The sequence below is a fragment of the Pezoporus wallicus genome, unplaced genomic scaffold (assembly GCF_028554395.1).
Source record: "Pezoporus wallicus isolate ANWC-B61680 ecotype Strahan unplaced genomic scaffold, APGP_CSIRO_Pwel_v1 scaffold_7402, whole genome shotgun sequence".
In the NCBI taxonomy this organism is placed as follows: Eukaryota; Metazoa; Chordata; class Aves; order Psittaciformes; family Psittacidae; genus Pezoporus; species Pezoporus wallicus.
Window position 1 is genome coordinate 1,060,337 of NW_026641037.1, and position 23,802 is coordinate 1,084,138.

Genomic DNA, 23,802 nt, shown 5'->3' on the forward strand with positions numbered 1-23,802 from the left:
GAATGTTAGATGATTAAAATGTGTATGTTTTACTTAGCAAATTCAACTTTGTATTTTCAATAATATGTGAAGATGAACAGTCTTAATGAATGATGAGTTTATTTTTTCAGTGTAAAGAACTGGAATACACCACTGATCTTTGACCTGAAGGAAGGAACAGTTAGTTTGATTCTACAAGCAGAAAGGTAGCTACATTATTGTAATGCTCACTATTAGATGTGCATGTGTGTTTCCTCAAACTTTGCTCTGTAACATAAGCACATATTGAAATACTAGAAATAGGTGTAAAGTATACAGTATTTTTAGGTAGCATGTGAAGGCTTAGCTGGTATATTTGCCATAGGTCTGTGATGTTGGTAATGAATCTTCCGTATGTTATGTATGTTTATATTCTCATTTACAGGAGAAAGTATATTTTCTGACATTGTGCTAACATCTGGGGGGGGGGGGGGGGTATGTTCTATATTACTTTTTTAGCTGGAATATATTTTATATAAATTATCTTTTGTCTCCAGTTTTTATTAAAAACATGCCAGGTATGCCAGATAAAAAGAAAAAAATTTTTTTACATATTTGTATTTGCAAGAAATTACTATTTTTTCTCAGTTTAAGAAAACTTTCATCTGTAATACCTGAAAATCATTTGTCAAAGAGATCTTCAGGTGTGCTTTTATAGAAGGTCTTTCAAAGCGTTAAGAGCAGAAGTAAAAAATCTTGAGTTTTTGTTATAGTATTCATTCTCATGGACAAGTACTGTTGGACAACTATTTCAGAACATGGCAGCACAATGCTCACTGCATTTTTGAGTCAAGCACTTATGTCCTAGCCTGCAGTATTGCAGTGGAGAGCAGGTAAACAAGTAGACAGGATTTTGAAGATCAGTTTCTAGATTTGGAATTTTGCACTGCCAAAAGTAAATTGTGAAAACCTGGCACATACTCTTCAGCAGTGAAAGTGATCCACAGAATTGAAGCTATGGTTTTGGTGAAACCAGTCAGCCTCGACAGTTACATGTACAGACAATGGTTTGTTAGAAGTGTCTTCTATTTGCTTTACATTATAATGTAGACATACTAAGGAAAATAATGCAGGTAATACTATTTCAAAGCTAGCTGTAACCATTAAAGTTGTTTCTAGCATATATACACACACAGAGTGTTATCTCATGGGGTGATGTATGGGGAGTACTGTCTGCAGCTTTATGCTTTGTCATCAGGAGTTAGAAGATTTAAATTGTATAATACCTATAACAGATAAAATCATAGTGATTCCAGGTAGTCAGCATTTCTCATGGAAAAAGACCATGTTCACATTAAAATGAAATCTTCCATAAAAAGCTTTTAGTATATCAGGTTTGAAATGTAAGGCTTAGAAGTTATGTAGCTTAACTCAAAGCAGTTGCAGGATATTAGACAGTTGCTTTCTACTTGTTGAAACTGTCATCATGCTCTTCTGTATTACTTAATGATTTACCTTTTTGTTGGGATTTTATTTGTAGGCATTTTCTTCTTGTAGATGGTGGAGGACTTTATTTATATTCATATGAAGGAAGATTAATTTCCTCTCCAAAATATCCAGGAATGAGAACAGACATTTTAAATGCCCAGACAGTATCTCTGAGTAATGATACTCTAGCAGTAAAAGACAAAGCTGATGAAAAAGGTAAGTTCTCTGTTCTGATAGTTTCATGTTTACTAATAATTCGGTATGAGATTTTCAGCATCTTCACATGTAACTTTACTTAGCATACTAATGCGGGGAAAAAAATGAAGCATAAACGATTTATTTGTGATATAAATTAAATAGTTATAAAAATGAATTAAAATGATGAGTCTTGCTTAACAGTGATTAAGAAACTTAGAGAATGATTGATATGTCTGTGAATTTCCAGTTGTGTGTAATGAATCAAAGAACAGTTTGCAGTAAATACTTGAACAGTAGGTTTTCGCTCTCTGATGTGGTTTTCTAAAGAAGTACTTCAGCAACTTTTTCTGCTTGACTCCTGCTCTTAGAAACTTCCAATACAGTAATTGTGGTTAATTTTAGTTTTCAGATGTTCTTTAGCTTTTTTGGGAGCTGTATTTTTACAGCATGGAAGTTTTATATGCAGCTGATACGACCGTAGTTAGGAGTCTGCAATGTTCTGTCTCAGTGTTGTGTTCTTGAATACTTTTGTGCTTGAATTTTGTGTTTTGACATCAGAACCCTGTAATTTTAAAACAAAACAAGGTCAAATGAGCTTCAGGTAGGTTTTGACATTAACAAGTGGTACAGGAATATCTTTTTGTCAGTCAGCGTTTTTCCTTTTCTCTATGCCTTGAGGCAAATGTGTAGATTTGCTAGTGCAACAATTTAAATTTTGAGTGTCTGGAAGAGACAGACTCTTCCATTGCTGGAAAACTCATGGCACTATGACTTTTGACTCCCTAACTATGCCATTTATAGACTGTACAGATATGACAGTGCAAGGCGGCAGTGCTATCTGTAGCTGCATTTCTCCTGCGATACAGCCAGTAAGGAGATTACTGGTCGGAGCAACTGTTTGCGGGAGGTGCTGTTATTGCAGAGTGAAACAGTGAAAACTTCCTGCCTGTGGTTCCAACTGACACTAACTCAATCTACTGTCTATCTGTAACTGCTCTCCTAGACTTAATGATTAGATTTTAAACATTCAGAATTTTAGAATACTTTGTTTTGCAGCAAAGAACAGCCATATTTATCTACTTTTTGCTATAGAGAAAAATCTTTCAGTGTGAACTACAAAAGAAGATCCCTGGCAGGGAGTTAGTCCTTTAGCACTGATTACTTAGTTGTTTTCTCAACATTTAACCTGCAAGGTAAACTACTTGGTGAATGAATAAAACCTTTCTAACAATCCGTTAAAATATTCCTGCCCAAGCAAGTGAAAAATGAGGTGGGGTTTTTCTCCCTTCCATATTACAAAGCATTTTAGCTATTCCATATAACTTTAATTCTTTTTCTTGTATATCCTTATCTTCTGTGTGAGGATACTTTAACTATTTTTAAAGGCAGTATGTATTTTTAAAATAATTGTTTAGAAGTAGTAATATAACTGTAATGTGTATTCTATTGTTAAGGAAAATTACTTCAGAAAAATACTATTCTCAAGCACCAAGACATAAAAGCTGTAATAACTAGAATGGATTTTAATCAGCAAAAATATATTTCAGTGTAAATTACTGAGCAAAAAAGCGCAATAGTTTACAAAAGAAAGTTAAGTGATAAACTGTATTTTATTTCTGATCTTGTTTTACTCTGTGTGTCTATATTAGGGTGCATGTATGTATATGACTTAATACACATAATACAGAGACTTTGTTTTATTGTTGTATGGACACCTTGAGGCAGTCAGAATAAAAACAATAGAAGTATTTTAAATAAATTAAGGTTATAGATAAAATTAATCTGTAAGTGTTAACTGCTGTCTGTGTGCATGCATATTTAAGATTGTGATAATAAACTCACTCACTTGCCCCTTTCTCCTGCCCATTTTCCTGAACAGACTGAAAAGCATCTCCATCTCCCAACCATTCCTATGAGTGTCCTAAAAATCACGTCAGCTGGTTTTATACGCAGGCTAATCTTCACCAAGCCTGTGATTTAGAGAGGCAGGGTTTCTGGCTATGTTTTCCAGTTGAGCTCTCCAAATGATCCTGTTGACAGCAGCTTCCATCAGGGCAATGAGTAGGGGTGGGTTTTTGGTTTTTTTTAGATGTGAGCCCCACTAATAGTGATAAAATACCTTATGATATGCTAGCACATGGGAAAAAAGATGCTTGGCAAAGGAAGCTATGGCTTATCTATGCCTGTTTATTCTTCTCAATTCGCTCCAGCAGAAACATTTTTTTTCCTTTGCCCTATTTTGAGGGCATAATGTGCTGCATTATAGAAGTATCTATAATAGCTCAGTTTGAAAAAGGAAGCAGTTTATGCATTGTGGTATGGAGCTCTCTACAAGCTAATTTACTGTTGAAACAAGGAGATATATGACTTGCTGTGCTTCAGTGTTGTTACCTGGATATTCTTCCTCTTTTATTAAAAAAAACCCACAAAACTGGTACCTCTGTGCTTACAGCCCTTCAATCTCTAATGAAGCTGAAGAGGGAGGTGAGCCTGTTCTCAAAAGGGGTCTGGTAACCTTGCGAGTGGTTATTCCATGATGTTAGAACATGTGTTTGAAGACACGCAGTAACTGTTCTCTTTCTCTGAATGTTCAAAGTGAGAGAATGCCTTTTGTTTATATCTTTAATTTATACATTTAAAAAAGAGATATATTTTGGGTTCTAAATGATTGTAAAGTGATGTGGAGTTTTTCCAGATTTGGGAGAGCGGTGGGATGACACCAAAACAAAACCGAACACCAAACTTATAAACATTGTAGATTAATGAAAAATGTTACTTGTCAATTAGGTATAGTGGTTTTCTTTAAAACTCTTTTAATCTTACTTCGTACAGCTAGTATAGTAGCAGTAGAATTGGCTTGTATAATTAGATCAAAATAAATTTCATGCAGGGACCTCTGCATAAAAGTGAGAAAAATAACGCTTCTCAGGAACAGCTAGTTTTCTTTCATATATTTAGCCTGCTGCCAAGACCAACATGTGTGCAAAACCCTTTCTTTTCTTCCTCTGCAAACTCAACCCATGCTTTCTGAGCACCTGCTTTTACAGGTTTGTTGGGTTTTCTTGGTTTGTTTGGTTTTTTTTTTGACCTCAAACAAACATCCTGCATCCTGGTGAAAGATGCACAGCAGCATTAACGTGTTAACATCGCCATCCTTTGGAATGATGGTGTATATTCATCCTATATTGTATACTTACAGGTAATGTGTTGAAACTACAGGTGAGAAGCATTATTGAACAGCTGAAATGTTTCTGTCACATCAGTGTTTTCTAGGAACTAGCATGGAATCATGTGCTTTAAGTTACAGCTGATGTTCCTCATAATGTTACTGTAGGTTTAGATACATCTGTCTGAATTTTTGTGTATATTATTTGCAGACTATTTATAAAGTATGTATGGATGTGTGTGCATCACGTGTGTGTATGTATACATATAGACTGAAACACAGAGAAACTATTTTTAGACAATTTGCAAATATGAGTCTTCACTGCATATCTCAGAAATACAGATGATGATGGTTTTGGGGGTGTTGAGAAGATTTTTTTCTGAGGGTGGGACAGCAAAAGAGTGAAACAAATGCAAAATCAAATAATAAGATTCAAATATATCTAGGTAAAGTAAATACTTTTTGAGGAAGCCAGTTGTAAATTTATTAATGACAAGCAGAAACCCTAAACTGTCCTGGAAGAAAATAGGCCTAGGAATCACAGAATTAAAAATAAAAAATAGAGCAATTATTAACAAAATACAGAATTCTTCTGAAGAATGTTTTTCTCAGTAGTTCAAAGGACATCTTTCTATATATTTGATACTAATTCCTGTAGGAAAATGTATCAGTTAATGGTATTGTTTCCTCAACTTACATGCTAATCAAAGTTGTGGGTTAAGATTGAGTAAATCTGTCAGCCTTGGTAACATTAATTTATTCAGAATGAAGAGTAAAGACTTGCATCAGATAGAACTTAGTATCATTTCTGTAAGTAACCATTTGAGCTGTGACAGGAAGTAAAACCTTAGTTTTCTCAATTCTTTCAGTCCATAATCTTATATTTCAATGGCTATCTATGCTCTGAAAATAATATTTGAGGATTTTCTCAGGTCAGTCTGATTGCAAAATGAGACTGTCCCTAAGCTCAGCAGACTATGGTGGTTACATTTTCCCCAAAGTAATAGTCTTTTTTCACCAGAGTATGAAAGTCACTGGTAAATCTAGCACACACTTGGCGGTAAATGATGCTCTATAAAGGAAAAGAACTGCTTGAAAACATCTATTAAGAACTGTTGCTTTTAACTAATAAACCATATAATTTTTTTTCTTCAGTTATCTACGTATTTGAAGCTTTATCTGGAAAGCCATTGGGTGATGGAAAGCCTCTAACCCATAAGGTAAGGTGAAGGATATAATGTGTCTTTTTAATTATATTTTGAAATTAAGAATCAATAGTGGGTTTCCCCAGTAATGGGTCTAATAAGCTATTAAAGGTTTACAGTCTGAATAGAAAGGAGCTTGACAACTCTAGCTGACTCTTATATAATAAAAAAAACCCCAAATTCTTCATGCAGCATTGATGTACAAAGGGACATACTATAAGTTGTGTTCAGTTACTGGCATGTTTCCTGTGCACATAAGAGTTTGAAACTACAGGTAAATTGTTTTGTTATGCACTAAAACTGATCAACTGAATTTCCTGTGCATGTACTCCAACTTTTATCAGCGCTGACCTGTTGTCAATACTGAAGAAAAGAAAAAGAACATCAGAGAAGTCTGTCTTCAGTCCGAGCTTTTACAGATTTTACTTAAAATAAAAATTGTTGCCTGAACTGCATTTTACTTTTCTTCACTCCCCTGCTATCCAAAAAAAGCAAAATTAGTCAGCATATTTTTAAGAGAGAAAGCATCTTTTAGGCAGCTTTTGCTTTGAGAATGCCACCTGTATTTCTGTAGTTTTGTAGTAAATTCCTGAACTGCTCTGTTGCAGTTTTGGTTTAACCTGCATGAAATTCATTTATAGAATGCCTCATACAAACAGAGAATACACAGTGTCTTCATGGTCCAGTTTTTCAAGAGTTTTGTGCCTTGGTCTTTAGTAAAGCATTCATTCGTTTGTATATCACATGCTTGCTGGGATACAAATATTCAAACTAAAACTCAAGATATTTTCTTTTTCCTTTTCAGACAGAAATTGTAGAGATAGCTTTAGACCAGAAAGGACTTACAAGTGAAAGAAAAATAGCTTTTATTGATAAGAACAGAGATCTTTACATTACTTCAGTTAAACGGTTTGGAAAAGAACAGAAGATTGTCAAAATAGGTAAGAAAAATTCAAAATAATGTTTAAGTACAAGCTGTCAGGAAAATAGATTTTTTTTTTAGTAAAGTAGTCAAAATTTTTATTTTAATCATAAAATTGGACTTGAAATATTAGAAATAGTCCTGTGGCTTTCATAAGATAGTGACAGAAACCACTTTAGTACATTTTATCTAAGTCCTGATAATTTTTATATCAGTTACATGTAAGGTGCTGGTTGTTGCATTCCAGAGCAAGCAGCTAAAAGGATATGGGAGAAGGATGTATTCCTCAGAATTACTCAATACAGAATTTTTCAGTCATTTTTCTTGCAAATGCAGAACTCTGAAGTTCATAATATTTTTAATTAAAAGTTGAAATGCCGTAAACGGGTGCCTGATCCAGTAAGTGCGAAGGTGCAGTCTGACCATTGAGTTAATTTTTATTTCAAGTCTTACAATTAAGTGCAGAAAACTTTATTATGAAAAGAACTTTCAGAAAGAGAAGTGAATTTGGCTGAAGGTTTGTAAGAGGTTACCTTACAAACTAGGTGGTGAAAAACAGTCCTTATAAAAGGTCCTAAACCCAAACAATAATTATGCTTTTAGTACAGTATGAGAAGTGTCCCTTGGTTTTGAATTTTCTTGTGGAAATGCGTATTATTCTGTTATCTTTAAGGGACAATGGTTCAAACTTTGGCTTGGAATGACACATCTAACATTCTTTGTGGGATTCAAGATACGCGTTTTACAGTCTGGTACTACCCCAACACAGTCTATGTAGATAAAGATCTTTTGCCAAAAACTCTGTATGAAAATGAGGCAAGGTAATATATCCTTTTTGATCAAAGTCATAGTAGTATATATTTTAGCTTTTTTACTCATTCTTTAAAAAATTATGTTAATTTTGGCAATTAAAGTAGAAACTAGTGTGCAACTTTAAAAATTCTTTTCATATTACTATTTATGATTAGGAAATTAGGAAGAAGTGTTTTATAGGGTATATCATAAAGTTTGGAGTTGAAATGACGATACACAGTTTAAGAGTACAATAACATCTTGATGCAAAAGCAAAAATAATCATGTCTCATGAAATATTGCTTTAGTAGTTTGTATAAAAAATAGAAAAGATCTGTTTAAAGTATTGAGATACTGGGTCACAGATAATATTATTTCCAGTTCAGCATGTTTACTTTACATGTTTACTTCAGCCTGTATGCATTGTGAAATTCTTCATGAAGACTACCTGAATTAATGATATCCTCCTAAGAGTGATGAGAGCCCAAGTATTTTTTACTGGAAAATGTATTTGAAAATTGTTTCACATATACCCAGCTGGCATTTGCCTTACAGCCATTGAATGTGGTTAACTATAACTTTATTCCTAGAGAACATTACAACTGCCTGTTGGATTCAACTGTTAAATAACTAGGTGGTTAGATTCTTACATACTCTGAAAATGAAGTATAATCATGTTGTTATTTTGAAACAAAGATTTCTCTAAATTCTTAATAGTATTTTCAGTAAGAAAGAAGTGAATATTAACTTACCTTTCTTTCTCTACCCAGAGAATTTAGCAAAAATCCCCAGATTGTACATTTTATAGGAAATCTGATAACAATTAGAAGAGCAGATGGTTCACTTATTCACCTTAATATTTCGCCTTATCCTGCGATTCTTCATGAATATGTTAGTAGTTCTAAATGGGAAGATGCTGTTAGACTGTGTCGCTTTGCAAAGGTAATCCTAATTCTTTGGAATGTTCAGATGTAATTTCACTGTAATATTTATGTTTTCCGGTATTACTTTAATAATGATAATTGCATATCAGATGTTACATCTCCATTCTTGTGCTCTGTTGCTGATTATTTGGGGGTTGGTGATGAAAAATTGTATTTTTCATATTTATGTCATATAACATAGACAATTTTGCAAATTTTGCTCTACATAATAAAAATTCTTATTTTTATTCATAACAGAGTCCAGATTGATTGAACACAGGTACACAGAGAAGTTGGTAATAAGCTTAGATTTTCAGGACTAGGCTTTAATATAACTGATTAAAAATTATCTGCATCTCCACAGTTGCCTTGTATTTTTTCATATTTTTATTTCACTTGGTTTTGTTTTGTTTTCCTTTGCTTGCTTTTGTATGTATCTAGGCAACAGCAAGAGATGAGGTGAGTCTGGCAGTCTTTTAAACAGGCAAACAAAAATCCCCCCACAACCCTGCTTCCTTTCCCCCTTTTACTTCTAGAAAAGAGTTTAGCACTTTCATGTGATTATCATAACCTTAAATATGTATTTCATATATTTTTGTATTTGCGTTATTAAATCAATACAGATCCCAATAACTTGGATTGTATAATGACTTTTGAGTGGTACTCAAAATAGGTTTTTATTCCAGTATTGGGCAGTGGGTACTGGGATTTCGAATTTCAGCTACAGCATTATGTCAACTTTTTTGAGTTATCTAAATTCATCATCTTCAAAAATAAAATGTCTCTGTCAGGTGGCAATATACAGTTCAAAGTATTTCCAGTAAGTAACAAGAAAACAGACTATCTGAGGAAAGAGGGAATAACAAGAATTGCTAGTGAAAAATTTCTAGAAAATTTGTCAGGCTGAACTTTCAGCATTTTACTACCTTATTTTCTAAATAATACAGAAGTGGGAAGAGAAGCATGATGATATTATGAGCATCATTAATGAGCATCTCTGAACAACGTTAGTTCTCCCTAATTACAGGCTACCAGCAGGAAGATTTATATTACCCTGAATCATGGTAAAGAGTAGGAAAACACGGCCAGAGAAGGAGCACAGGCAGAGACGGTGATAGTGAAACCACAGCCTTGGGCTAAATTACTGTATGTCATTAGCTTCAGTGGGTCTTATCAGTTTTGTTTCATACAAAAGCAATTGTGAGACAGGGCATGGGAGTATGTTTTTAGACCATACTCAGTGTAGCTGTGTATTCTGATTTAGATCAATAGTAATCCTATGCTGCCTCTAAAAACCAATTCACATTGCAAAGTGTTTATTTTCAAATTTGTTATTGACCATAGCAAGGTTGCAATATTATTATTACTACTGATTTTTCCTAATTCTTAATTCTAAATATAAAATGTACTGAAAATAGTAAAGGAGACAGAACTTTTGAAGCTCTTAACAGCCTCATCAGGTTAATTGTTCTACCCTTACGCAATTATTTTCTTTTCTCTTTCATTTGTAGTATGTTTATAAGTTATTATCAGCATCCGTGGTTCCGTGGTTAGCCAGGTTAAAATAATTTTTCTAACTACAGCCACTGCTTTGGTTTCCAGCATAGTTCCACAAGTAGTGACAGCGAAACCGATGATGAGGTGATAGAGTGATACTATGCAAGAGTTCGTTACTGGCTGAGATGCTAAAAGCTAAGGATTCATTTAGCCACACTGGCAGTCTCAGCTGCTCACAACATCAGTGCTTTTGTAATGAAGGAGTTCTGAGAAATAACTAAGTAGCGAGTTTCTAATACGAGGCTTAGATCAAAAAATGCCGAAAATCTCACACTGAGAAATGTTGTATTGTTATAATTATTTTAGGACTTGTATACTTCCTGTGAGAAGTATTTTTAGCACAGTAATAAATATTTTAGGAGTTTTAGGAGTTGCATTTCTGTTAAAATTCCAGGATCAAACTATGTGGACATGTTTAGCAGCTATGGCAGTTGCCAACAAAGAGATGGCTACAGCAGAAGTCGCCTATGCATCAATTGGTAAGGTGAGAAAAAGGACTTATTTATTTCCAGTTAAATTGTTGTAAATCTAATTTTAATAATTACTTTCTCTTATTAAATTATTGTACCTCTCATTAACAGATTGACAAAGTTCTGTATATCAATTCCATCAAAGATCTGCCATCAAAAGAATCCAGGATGGCTCATATGCTGCTCTTCAGTGGAAACAGCCAAGAAGCTGAAACCCTGCTTCTTCAGACAGGCCTTATTTATCAAGCTATTCAAGTCAACATTAATCTTTATAATTGGGATAGGTAGTATTTCTTCAAACACAGTATGTTTATAAGCAGTCTTACTGAGGTGACTGTAAATTATTCAAGACACTTGCTTTATTGCAGATACTTAGCTGACTAATTTCTTATTTGTAATTGCCCAGAGCTGTAAAAGGATGGATTAAATCATATGCTGATAATAACCAGTGAAGTAACTTTCCGTCATATTTAGAAGATACGAGTATTCTGTGATTAAAGTCCAAAGCATGCTTGGAAGTATTTTTAAATAACATTTTGCTTTTTCATTATTGTTAACACAGAAACGTCTTTAGTGATACCTCAAGCTGTATGTGACCCTCAAAGAATTAAGGCTATTTTGAAATGTCTTGTTGCTAAAAATAGATACGTGGCTATTCAGACTCCCAGCACTGTGTAGGTGGATGAAGTATGAATTAGGCCTGAAAAAGCAAAGTAGGAATTTCTCCTTTAAACAAAACCGCACATTTTCTAACAGAATCTTCTGAGGCCATTTACTACTAATTTCTCTGCTATTATATTTTTATCTTTGTGGACAAAAAGTTGTGGGTTTTTTTCTCCTACATAACTGTTTTTTTATTATGTTGCCTAATATGTATCATCTAAAAACTGTACAGATCAATCACAGAATCATAGAATGAATCACAGAATAGTTTGGGTTCGAAAGGACCATAAGATCATCTAGTTCCACCCCCCCTGCCATGGGCAGGAATGCCTCACACCAAGTATTCCTTATGCCATTGAGAACAAAGCAGATGGGAGAGTGTTCAATTATGCTAATCCAATAGCTAATCTGTACCGCTTACTGAATATTCATAAATGCTGTGTAGCATACACCATAGATATGTACTATGACTCTGTTCAGAAGCGATTCCTGACTGTAATGAAATTATTAAAAATTGTTACTTTTGCCCCTTTATATTGAGAGTGCTGAACTCTAACTATTCTGGTTTATTTTCTTGAACTAAAAAGGCTCCTATTGTCAAATTCTGATGATATGATGAGGTTGTCAACAGAAATAGTTGCTAGCTATTTTTCACAGTATGTATCATAAAGTAGATGGTCTCCTTCACTGGCTACTTTTATTAATCTCCTGTGACTGATACTAATGTAAAACTACTTGACACTATAGATTAGGAATCTTTGCCTGCAGCTCAAACACTTTTCAGCGTATTGTTTTGCAAAACCATGGTGATTGTAGTTGCGCCAGAGCATTTATATAGCCTGACAAACCCATTTCTGTTTTATTCCAGGGCCCTAGAACTAGCAGTAAAGCACAAGACACATGTTGACACAGTCCTGGCTTATCGACAAAAGTTCCTGGAGGACTTTGGTAGGAAAGAAACAAACAAAAGATTTTTGCAATACGCAGAAGGTGTAAGTATTCCTCAGAATTATTCTCGCAGCTTTAGGTCAGTCTGTTCTCTGTAGCTGGTTTGGGACAGTGGGGGAAATTGTTCTGATATTTTTTTTCCCTTGGTTCAAATGTGGGTACAAATCTTAAGATTTTGCATCTGAGTACAAGTCCATAGCTTGATGTGTGGCTACTTGGCTAGCATTAGCTGTGCATGTATTTTATTTGAAGGCACAAATATGGTATGTATATATTTAGTAAATGGCAAGAATTACATAAACGAAGGCATAGTTCTTTCCTGTGAACAGGGAGGTAGACAGGCAGGTTGAATGTGTACCTCTAAAATGTCTTCAGTATTTTAACGTATTTTTATGGATAGTAGCAATAACAAACTTTGAAGATATCCATATATACATATTAAGAGTGAGCTATGAATTGTTCTGCCAAGTATGATAAATAGCTAAATATACAATTTCATCCAACCTCTGGAAACCATCTCCATCATCAGTAGGTCATTTTCATTTACTAGCATTTCACAGATCTTAAAGACTGAGGACAGATCTTAATAGTTCATAAGACAGAAGTAGCTTAGATTCTGCTCAAGTACTTCTGCACATTTTCTTTATGAGAGGCATCCACATGTGCACCTTAGACAGCAATTCCATTGGGTAGCCCTTACATCCTTCCTGCTCTTCCCCTTGCTCTGTTGCTAAGCATTCTTAGGGTGAAGCTAATGAAGAGAGATGTGTACTTTGACTGTCTCAGATCTTTGCATCCCGCTGATGAATGAAGAAATACATCAGAGCTGTTAGCTGAGATCATTTAATTGGACAGTGCCTATTACACTTTCAGTAAAGCTTAATATCTAATGTAAGTCATTAGATGTTAGCAAGTCCAAGGATGTTTCATTTCCTAAACAAGAATAAAAGTCTGCACAATATCTAGCTCTTCAATGAACCATTCTGCAGTACTTTACCTAGAAAATACAGGAAAATAGCAGAACAGATTGCAAGCACTCTTACTATGGAGCAGTTTTGACTGCTATACTGGAAGTATGTCTTCTACATAGTTTAAATCCAATATTGAGAAAAAATGATGTTAATCCCCTGATGCTTCTGAAAGAGACTTTGTAGATAATACTGTCTTATCTTGGAATCATCAAGAAAGCCATGGTTTCTGGAAGGTTTCCTTAGCAATAACACCTTGTCAGTGACAAATTGTGAGCAGTGGAGCTTGTTTCATCTCACACTCAGTCTTGAAACTTGGTCTTGAACTGCAGAATGTTCCTGGATCTATGTTCTTGGAGGTTTTGTTGTCTGGATCTGAAACTAGGATGTGACCTGCTTAATAAAGTGGATTTTAAAGCTCTTGGCTACAGTGGTAACTAAATTCTTAATGCAGCCTGTCAGACTGGTATAGCAAAGGTAGTAGGAAATGTGAAGAGCATTGAAGAGAAAAGCAAGATTTGGTGCCGCTGTTCCTTCTCAGGGAAAAAGAGAGGTCTCAGTTTTCCTTGCACCACCTAAAGTTCCTTGAGGCTTAAGTAAGGAGTTTTTACCTCATTTCTGTACTGTAGCTGAAAGCACTGACCTGCGATCAGATACAGAATCTAAACAATGTGCTTCATTGTTATATCTCACGTCTTTATATATGAAGTATTATGGGTGTAATTTATATACAGAGAATCCATATCTTGGCAGTTGCTAGACGTCACTGGCAGGGGTTGTTGGCTTCACTGGCAAGTAGCTCTCAGGGCTGGATGGCAGGATTAGCCCTATATGTGGTATGTTCAGCATCTGTGTGACTTCTGTTAAAGCAAACACATTAATTTTTAGAGTGCCATAAAGATTTCAGTCATCAGATCCAAAGCATCTGGACTCAGTAAATGCATCCTGAATTGACCTTTTCACATGAGAATGTGGGGATTGCAGTTACATCTTTCCTCATAGAGAAACTTCCCTTTTATTTCATGACTTAGTTAACAGTGTAGCAACTACCCTGAAAATTCCCTGTGCAGCAGCTGAGATTCTTTTCCCATCCCATCTTTGAAAGTCTTAAGTCTCCAGCAATGAAACTGAAGTTTGCAACTACTTTGTTGCCCAGTTTTGGTTTTATTTTTATAGTCATCAAATGCACCATGATCCATTCTTGTCAAGCACTTTTGGAAAGAAAGATTACTGTTGTACCCCACTGTACTGGAGATACTGTACTATATCGATTGTCTAAAGTTTCACTGAAATATAATACAACCAGAAGATGACAATTTTCTGCAGCTGGAGAAATGCCAAGATACAGCTAAAACATTTATTGATGTAGAAGACAAATTTAAAGCAGAAATCTGATTTCTGTTATATCAGATAACTAGTGTAATATGCTATCAGTTTACTTGGTGGACTTCCGGTGCAGTCAAAAGGCACCGCCGCATGTATTATTGATAAAGGGCTATATCCTCAGTAATAGGACACAGATGTCATTATATTTAAATTAGATACAAGTTGATTGAAGTTCTTTTTTGCATTTTAATGGAGGGTTTTTGCCAGACACAATGAGATGTATTAGTATTTGTTCAAGTATGTCAAGCTTGTTTTATTTTAACGGGGAAAGCTCAGTTTGTTAGAACTCAGCTGTGCATTCATACATTAATATCCATTTGTATAAGTTGTCACTTATATGTGAAGAACTATATGATTGGTACGGTCACTTTGTCATTATAACTTACAATTGTCCTGTTAATGTATCCGTTTGACCTCTCTGTATATGTTAGTTGACCTCTGCGTACTCACTTTTCTGTTCTTACAGCTGGAAGTTGATTGGAATAAAATCAAAGCCAAAATAGAGATGGAAATTGCTAAAGAAAGAGAACGAGCAGCAGCCAGTCCTGCGGTGAGAGCTAGTGTAACTGTACAGCAATAACTGCCCTTTTGGTCACCTTCATAAGTGCTTCTCGAATATATTGTACTGGCATATTTTTCCAAACATTAAAAAGCCACAGCAGAAGTTTTCTGGGGAACAGGAGTGAGAATCAATGTAGTTCTTGTTAACTGTTGTAAGGCAGGCAGAATTATTTACTTACTACAGTCTCATTTTGAGCAGGGTTTTTGTTCTAATGCTCTAGGGAGTAGCTATGCTGTAGTCCACAATACATGTATGAGAAAAAAGGGAAATTGACTGTCTTTCTGTTAGTGGCTTTTAAATTTAATTGTCACTAAAATTATTTAACCTTGGTTGCCTCTAATTTAAATACCTATTTTCCTTTCTAAGCACCTAGTTGAGTAGTTTGGTTATTTCTGCAACCTCAGGGACCTCTGAAAAGACTTGTTTAAATTGCCCCAAAACAAATTCAGCGAGCTGTCAGTGTTGAAAATTAAAACAGCTTGCACCTATAAAGTACAAAAGAATATTTTATTCATGGTTGGGGTACTACATATTTCTGCTAGTATGTATGTATGAGCAAGTTCTTTAATAGATCTTTTTATTACTTCAGCAACTAAGGTTTGTCACTAGCAAGCTATCAATAAATGATATTTTCTGAGATAAATTGTTTAAAATACTATGCAATGTGCTTTGAATGTTGCCTGAAGTTAACAGCCAGCATTGTTGGTTGGTTTTGTAGTGTCCAACACATATAATTGGCAGTGTTATTGGAAGCTTCCTTAAGGTTCATATATCATACTAATTTCAAATAAAGAAGAGCTTTCTATTTATTTTTTTCTGCCCAAAGCACTTGATTTGAAAAAACTGTTTTTACATTTGTGTTATTTCATCAAGATATATTTTTGATTTACATATGAAAGTGGCTGCATATGTTAGATGTTATTTGCAGAAGCCCTTTGCATTACAAATATGTGAGCAGGTTTTTCATAATTGACATTGTATCTTTTCAAATGTTGCCATCCAAATGTTAAATATCTGTATATCTGTCAATTTTTTTCTGGTTTGTGAATTATTATGTGACACTGCTTTCATAGTTCACAAAATTCTTAATAAAAACAAGTTTTTTTAAAATATGTATCTAATACATGATGCATTAGGTGATCTGCATTGATTTATTTGACTGCTAAATAAAACAACATTTTTGATGTAGCTCATCCGAAGCTCTACAGTATTCTGGTGTACTGACACATGGCAAAGTGAACACCTTCACCTTCCATTGACTTGCAGAAAGCATTTACTAGTTCCAGAATTGAGTTCAAAATATCACTAATGGCAAGTGTCTAATGTTAAATTTATGATGCCTGGCTCAGATGCAACATAGTGCAACAAAAGCAGGTTTTGAAGACTGGTCTAGTGGTAGTACAAAGTCAGGGTTTCAGCTCAGTCTTGCTCTTTTACTCTTGGACCAGTTGGAAGTACAGCAGAGACAGCAAATTCACTCAGCTTCTTAAAAATGCCTGGTGCAACAACTAACTGTTGCATAGACTGAGATAAAACAGAGGAATGGGTGCCACACTTACCACACTGACTGCTGTTCAGGCTGATGTCAGTGTCATTCACAGAAAGTGATACATCAGGTTCTCCATATCTCAGTGGTGATGAGAAGTGCTGTATTTGTAGGTGGTGGGAAAGATTGTTTAGTTCCTAGGCCAAAACACAATAAAGACCTTACAGTATTTATCAATGGTCAGATCTATTTTATTTCCATGCATGTCCAGTCCTGAACTACATGCTATGCTGAGCATCTGTGTGTTAAATAGAAAACAAATCAAAACAAGCACTGGTTATTCTTTCTTTCATCAGGTTCTAATAAGCAGGTAACTTGGTGCAATTCCAACCTTTGTTATGAAATCTGAATTTTAGAATATTCTCAGAAGATAACGTTCATATGTGGCTTACTTGCAATTGTTGCAGCATTTTCACATACTGCACTTGCCATTCCAAGGAAAGTACCATCTGTCCAGTCCAAGGTAATTTTGTGCTAGTTTCTCTGGGGGTTTTAAAGTTCTGCATTGCGTTTGTCTGTGCCTGTTTTCAGGCATTTTCAATAGTTTGTTCAATGTCATCTATTTAAGTAAAAGTACCTGAAGGATACATTTATAACAAGCTGCAAAAAGCCTGTGTACCTGCTTCAGAGGGCCATCTTTGATGTATTCAGATAAGATTGGTGTATTAGCAAGTAGAAAGACAAAACTACTTTTACCCTACTTCTTATGCTTATATCATATTGCCTTTTTCCAAACCCTGATTTAAAACCTTTCAGAGCTGTAAATAAAATGGCTGTTCAGTTGCTGCTTGCATTATTGTCCAGTGCAAGAATACTGATTCTTCAATGATTTAAGTATACCTATTTTAAAAATAGCGCACTATTTAATTATTGACTGTTTAATTCAAAGCATCATAAACCAATTTAAGAATGGATTAATATGATTGAAATGTAATTGGTTTACATGCTGTTGTGATGGATCATTTATTCAAATATATTCAAATTTACCACAGCAGGATGGGTGTTGTAGTTTGCGAGCTTTGTTTGACCTTGACCACAGTTTGACCTGGTGTTAAGAAGGGAGATTTAAATGGAAATGTGAAAAATGTATCTTTAAGTGAGGTAAAAGTTGAGTGTTTAAAAGCCATAAATTAATTAGGAAAGCAATATACTGACAAAAAAAAAAGTTGTGTGTATTAGGTAGCATTTCTGTCTTAAACTCTGAAACATTGCATTTATCTCTCCTTGGGAAATGACATAAAAATACAGATTCCTTCACCACCCCTCATTCTAGACATGTAATGGGGACTAACCTAAATAATCCATTAAGGTAAGCCATACCCTTCCCTGCATTGGAGCACACCCATTTTTACTTCCCAGTCTTCATGCATTGTCCCTCATCTGCTGGGTTATGGACAGAGGTTGTTTCGGTTCCCTGTGGACAGTTCTATATTTATGAAGTCTAGCAGCCACCATACACTTCTAAGAGAAGTTACTGGTGGTTGCTAGTGGTGACTGCAATGAAGAACAGTGGAAAGACTGTTTTAGAAACATCCTCTTGAATTTGTGGGGAAAAAAACCCAATAATTTGAAATTGCTGCTTTAATCTTGCTTTACACCATGGTTTAACTGTGGTTTGCAACTATTCCAGGTAATGCAATTGGTTAAAGAAACATTCTTCATTTTTACCTCTAGCTTAATTTTTTTATGGTTTGCATATTTTTGATAGTTCAGAGGAAGAAGGAAAAATATTTTTTGTGTTTTGGTATTGAAGGCAATAAGACTTTGAGGTCTTCATTTGTCTGTGGGATTTTATCCTTTGGAAAACTATGAAGTTTTGAATTACCTGACATGAAAACTTAATTTTGCAGTATATATATAACCATTTTCTACTTCAGGAAAGTAATTGTTCATCTCTAAAAGATTCTGCATGTAAGATAACTCTGGGTATATCCAATTTGTAGAAGAGGACAGAAGTTGTGTCATAGAAGCATCTTTGAGGTAGATGAGAGGTAACAGCAGTTAAGGGGTCTGGGAGTTAACAGGCTTTGATTGTGGCTTTGCTGTGGCCTTTCACTGCCTCACTTCTTCCATCTGCAGATGGGAGTAATGTGTTTCGCAATGTTGCAAAGTTTGGTTTTGGATTCTATGAAGTTAATGCACATAATGCAGTCAGACACTGGAAAGGCTGACGAGTCATAACTCTAAAGGTTTTCAAACCCCAAACCAATAAACAATAAATGTCATGGTGCTTGATGAAGATTCCCAGTGGTGTTATTCCCTTATCGACAGGTGAAGTCATCCCGTAGTCATCCGGCACACCTGTGCAAGCTGGCAACAGGACCAAGCCGTCTCTTCAGCTGAGCCCAGCACCTGTAAAGATACCATTTAGCTTTCAAAAAAAAAAATAACAGGGATTTTCATCATTTATAAAATAGAAGGCATCATTTTGGCAAGATGTTAATCTCAAGTTTTGCCAGAATGATGCCCTTCCTGCAGCTACAAGCTTTTGAGGCTTACAGGATTAATCAAGCAGCTTAACCATGACACAAGAAATTCACAGATATACCATTAAAGATTCTCCCAAATGAAAAGATTCTTCTGGGCTATATCAAAAGCAGTATGACCAGCCAGTTGAGGGAGGTGATTCTTCCCCTCTACTCCACTCTTGTGAGACCTGCCCTGCAGTGCTGCGTCCAGCTGTGCGGCCCCCAACACAAGAAGGATGTGGCCTGCTAACGTGTGTCTAGAGGAGGCCACGAAGATGATTCAAGCGCTGGAGCACCTCTTCTATGGAGACAGGCTGAGAGAGCTGGGGTTATTCAGTCTGGACAAGAGAAGGCTCCAGGGACAATTTAAAGAAGCCTCCCAGTGCCCAAAAAGGCCGATAAGGAACCTGGAGAGGGACATTTTACATGGGCACATAGGGATAGGACAAGGGGGAGTGGCTTTAAACTGACAGAGGGGAGATTTACTTTACACATCAGGAAGAAATTCTTTTCAGTGAGGATGATGAGGCAGTGGCACAGGTTGCCCAGAGAAGCTCTGGCTGCCCCATCCCTGGCAGTTTTCAAGGCCAGGTTGGACACAGCTTTGAGCAACCTGGTCCAGTGGAAGGTGTCATTGCCAGTGACGGGGGTGTTGGTGCTAGATGGTCTTTAAGGTCCCTTCCAAACCAAACCATTCTAGGATTCTGTGATAATCTATGCTATCTGCTGGGCTCAGCTGAAGAGGTATTGAAGAGCTAATGCCCATTTGCAAGGAGCTCATATCTGCTGCAGCCTTCCCACTTTAAACCTTAAATAAAATGTTGAGGTATGGAAAAATGAAAAGTACTTGGAAATGGGTGTAGTCTGCCTAGTGATGGATCCATGAAGAAAAACACTCATGCAGTGAGGACACTGCTTCTTAAAATAAACTAGGAGACTTCTACTTTCTGAGCTTTCATTAAGTGATTGGAGCATGCAAGCCTCCGACATATAAACCATTGCAAATTGTTGCTCTTCCAGGAATTACAGTTTTTGAGGGTTGACACATCTGCAATGAATGGTCAGTGAAGAACTCCATTGTTCATCGTTTTTTTCCAAAGCTGTCATGAGTCATCCTACTTTCATTCCAGATGATAATCAGTGGTTTTCCATATAAATTAACCAATCTGCATATTCATTTCTATTCAAAATAGAACATATAAAATTCTGTGTAAGTGCAAAATAGATACATGTCATGATTTTACCCCATTTCAATTATTGGTTGATTTATATTGATGACTGTGGGGATTAGATCTGCCAACTGTGTTTTTATCTTGCACATCCATGGAAGTAAGAATTTACAATAAAAAACCCAAGGCCAACTATTTCATAACCACAAGAGAGCATAAGTTCTATTTTACTTTGTGAATTAATATTGATATAGTCAATTGAAAAGAAGATTATAGGGTTGATATATCTAGAAACAAAGGCAAGGTCAAAGATACTTTGAAAAGAGTTAACCATGGAAGGAAAAATGGAGAAAATAGGCACTGCAGGATGTTAAATCCTTGATGACTGTGGCCAAGTCCTGGCAAAGGCGTGTGCATGTGCTGCTCTTCATGGACTGTGTGTAATCCAGCTGGACTCACAGAGTCCTGTGCATAGGAGACTAAACCTTTCTCTCCTGGTATCCTCCTCTTTTTCCCCCAGGTTGGAAGCTTGTAGCATGCTGGATTTTGGCATTTCCTGTAAGGTACTAACCCTGCAGCTGACTGCATGTGGTTACAAAAGAGTCCACCAAGACCTGTGAGAACACCCACGGAACCAGGTTTCCACTAGTTTGCTTAAAAATGATTAAAATCACTGCAGAAGAAAATGCAAAATTCTGCTTGGTGAGCACAAAAGAGCCCAAGCAGGACTTAGCTGTTTGCCGCTGCTCTAAAAAGGGACAAATTTCATCTGCATTATAGCATGGTGTCCTAGGAAGCCAACTTGGCTTGATAAAGTTGTATTGTTTTCAGTTGCCTTGTTCACTTCAGAACAGTCAAAATAGTAAATAATCAATAATGGAAAAGCTAGAAGCTTTCTAAAACAAATGTCGTTCTTGATTATATCGCCTAGAGGTAGAGGGACAATTGGGAAAAAGCAATTTATTGATTTTTACATTTCCGGATTGATATTAAACACAGAAATCTTGAGACTTCCATTTCTTTATTTTTGTGACATCAGATATATCCCATGTCACATTAATTCAGCGGCTTCAATATCAGCTGTTTCATGACTCTGTAAATACAGTTGTGTTCTACTTGCTCATCTGAATATATATATGATTGGAATTGCAACGGATATAACATTACTTGTGGTTTTATGCAATCAGTGGGATATGCAGATGACTGTGCACTGAGCCCTGTGTTAATATAAAGAGAGCATGGCAATCATCTACCCAGGAGTTATCCTGAGTGTCTAGCTACTGTCTTCTCCTAGGACCAGCTCTTTGCCTTCCTCTAAAATCTGATGTACTAATGCATCCTCTGCACTGATATTTCACGCTGTATGGTATGGGGGAAAGTTGGGGAGAAGAAAAATTTTTACAAATTGGTTGTATGTAAAGATCTGTATTTCCAAAGTATATTTTATTCATGCAATTCAGTCAACATTTGCCCCATGCTATAAAATTCCGAATACTGAAATGCAAACTGATAGTTTTAATTCAAGTACCTTTGCCTGGCTGTGAATGTTTCTACTGAGAACTGAGTGCTGCATATGAAAATGTGGTGGTCTGATATCTCCAGGGAAAGAGGGGGATATGTTCATTCTCTGCACAGAGCTAGGCAAGATGCCTGAAACAATTAGATTAAATGGATGAACAAAACATATAATGTTTTATTACTTCTCTGTCTTTTTTGAAGGGACTGCAAGAATTTTTTTCTTTATGTAAAGAAATAACTGGTAGTTGGAATGCTGCCGTTCGGAAATAATCTAATCTCTATACTAAATAAGAATTCAGGTTTTCTTTGAGATTAAACCTTCAAATCAAACTTTGAGGTATGTCTTCAAAAAAGGGAAAAGGGGGCTCATATGTACATCTCCATGTGCTGTGAAAGATCCTCAGTTCCACCCCAAGTGCTAACTTCAAGCTAGGAAAAAGGAAAGTTATTTTATGAGGTCTTTGAGCACAAACCGGTTGCAGTCTCAAGGGGAGAGCTCAGGTGAAGCTCAGGGTAATTGTGCATGAAGCAATAATCAATGGAGAACTAAGGACTAAGTTAGATACTCCCAGCTAATTCAACAGTGGTATTGGTAAGGATCAAGATGACTTCTGCCCTTTGTTGGTGTTTATTATTTGCCTTGCTAATGTAAAGTTTTCCAGTAAAAAGCACCCAGTACCTTGACAGGACTACTGTCTGCAGATAGACATGAGCACAGGCTATTCAAACCTCTCCATGGAATTGCTTCAGACTTGACCTTGAGTAATTTAATACAGGAGTGAGTCTTGCCCAGTCTTTGGTGTCCACTTGCTTGGGCATGACCACAGGGACTGATGTGCCATGGGCCAAAGATGATAATGCTTTGATTTCTATTTAAGACATTTTTCATTGACAGCTGGACTTCTTAGAAACTGTGTTAGCCATCCCCCAGTAAGGGCATAGCACCAAACTGGGCCATATTTTATGCACAATCTTTCCTTCTCAGAATGTTCTCCTAGACCCAAGTACTTTGGCATAGAAAAAGGAGGCTGAGGAAAAACTATTGATTTATCCAAAGTCATATTTCAGTCCTGAAAGTTGCTTTTTCTACTGCATCTGCCCAACGTATATTCTGGCAGTGAATGTCCCACAGAAAACACACACTTTTTCCAAGTTTTCCTTGTTCAGACTGCTTAAGAGTTGATCAGAAGTGAACCATGGAGAGATGAGTCTTCCTTGTCCTTTTCATGTGTAAATGAACTTTTCCTTCTCCCTGGTCCCTCCACAGGCTCCTTGCTGGGGAAAAGAGGGAGGACAGCTCTGCCCAAGGAGGGCAAAATAGTAATAATGCAATATTAAAGTAGAACTATACAGCAGTGAGTCCTTCATTTCTATGTTGCTATTTAAGATACAGAATTACCCCATTATGTGGCATATTTCATTGAAGAACAGTCTTCCCATCAGATGCTGGTTTTTATAAAGGTCCTAATATTGGTTCCCTTGTTGCATGCAGCACTGCTCCCGTGTCAGCATAACCCAAGAAGCTTCAGATGGGAAAGTGTGTCAGGATTGGGTCTGGATTCTCTGAGTTACAACTGTCTCAGGCCCTCCTCGTCCTCTTCCTCCTCCTTTGGCTGCCTCTATTGCCTGCACTATATAAAAAAGGGCTCATCTTCATTCCAGTAAGAGCAGGGTTGCCACTTCAACCAGATACAAAGATTTTATGCAGCATCTGGGAACATCTTTCTGTCTTAGCAATTTTGTCTGTGTTGTAGAAATGTTTAGAAGCCACACCAAGAAATATTTCAAAATTCAGATGCAAACATCAATAGCTACAGCCGTATCTGTATCTGACATATATACAAAGCCACAGTTCTGCAGAGTGACAAATGCATCTCTTGCACCTAAATCATAGA

At 36.1% G+C, this 23,802-nt stretch overlaps 1 protein-coding gene across 1 annotated transcript in view; it reads left to right on the forward strand.

Annotated features, from left to right (window-relative positions):
- The window catches only part of IFT80 (intraflagellar transport 80), a 52,955-nt gene extending 36,030 nt beyond the window's left edge, over positions 1 to 16,925 (forward strand). Inside the window, exons 10-19 of the mRNA XM_057421802.1 lie at positions 111 to 185; positions 1,499 to 1,662; positions 5,966 to 6,030; positions 6,821 to 6,956; positions 7,611 to 7,758; positions 8,500 to 8,671; positions 10,604 to 10,693; positions 10,791 to 10,963; positions 12,211 to 12,334; positions 15,111 to 16,925. Of these exons, the coding sequence (XP_057277785.1) occupies positions 111 to 185; positions 1,499 to 1,662; positions 5,966 to 6,030; positions 6,821 to 6,956; positions 7,611 to 7,758; positions 8,500 to 8,671; positions 10,604 to 10,693; positions 10,791 to 10,963; positions 12,211 to 12,334; positions 15,111 to 15,224 (1,261 nt within the window). The 3' untranslated portion in view covers positions 15,225 to 16,925. The remainder of the gene's footprint in view (positions 1 to 110; positions 186 to 1,498; positions 1,663 to 5,965; positions 6,031 to 6,820; positions 6,957 to 7,610; positions 7,759 to 8,499; positions 8,672 to 10,603; positions 10,694 to 10,790; positions 10,964 to 12,210; positions 12,335 to 15,110) is intronic.
- Positions 16,926 to 23,802: the final 6,877 nt, after the last annotated feature.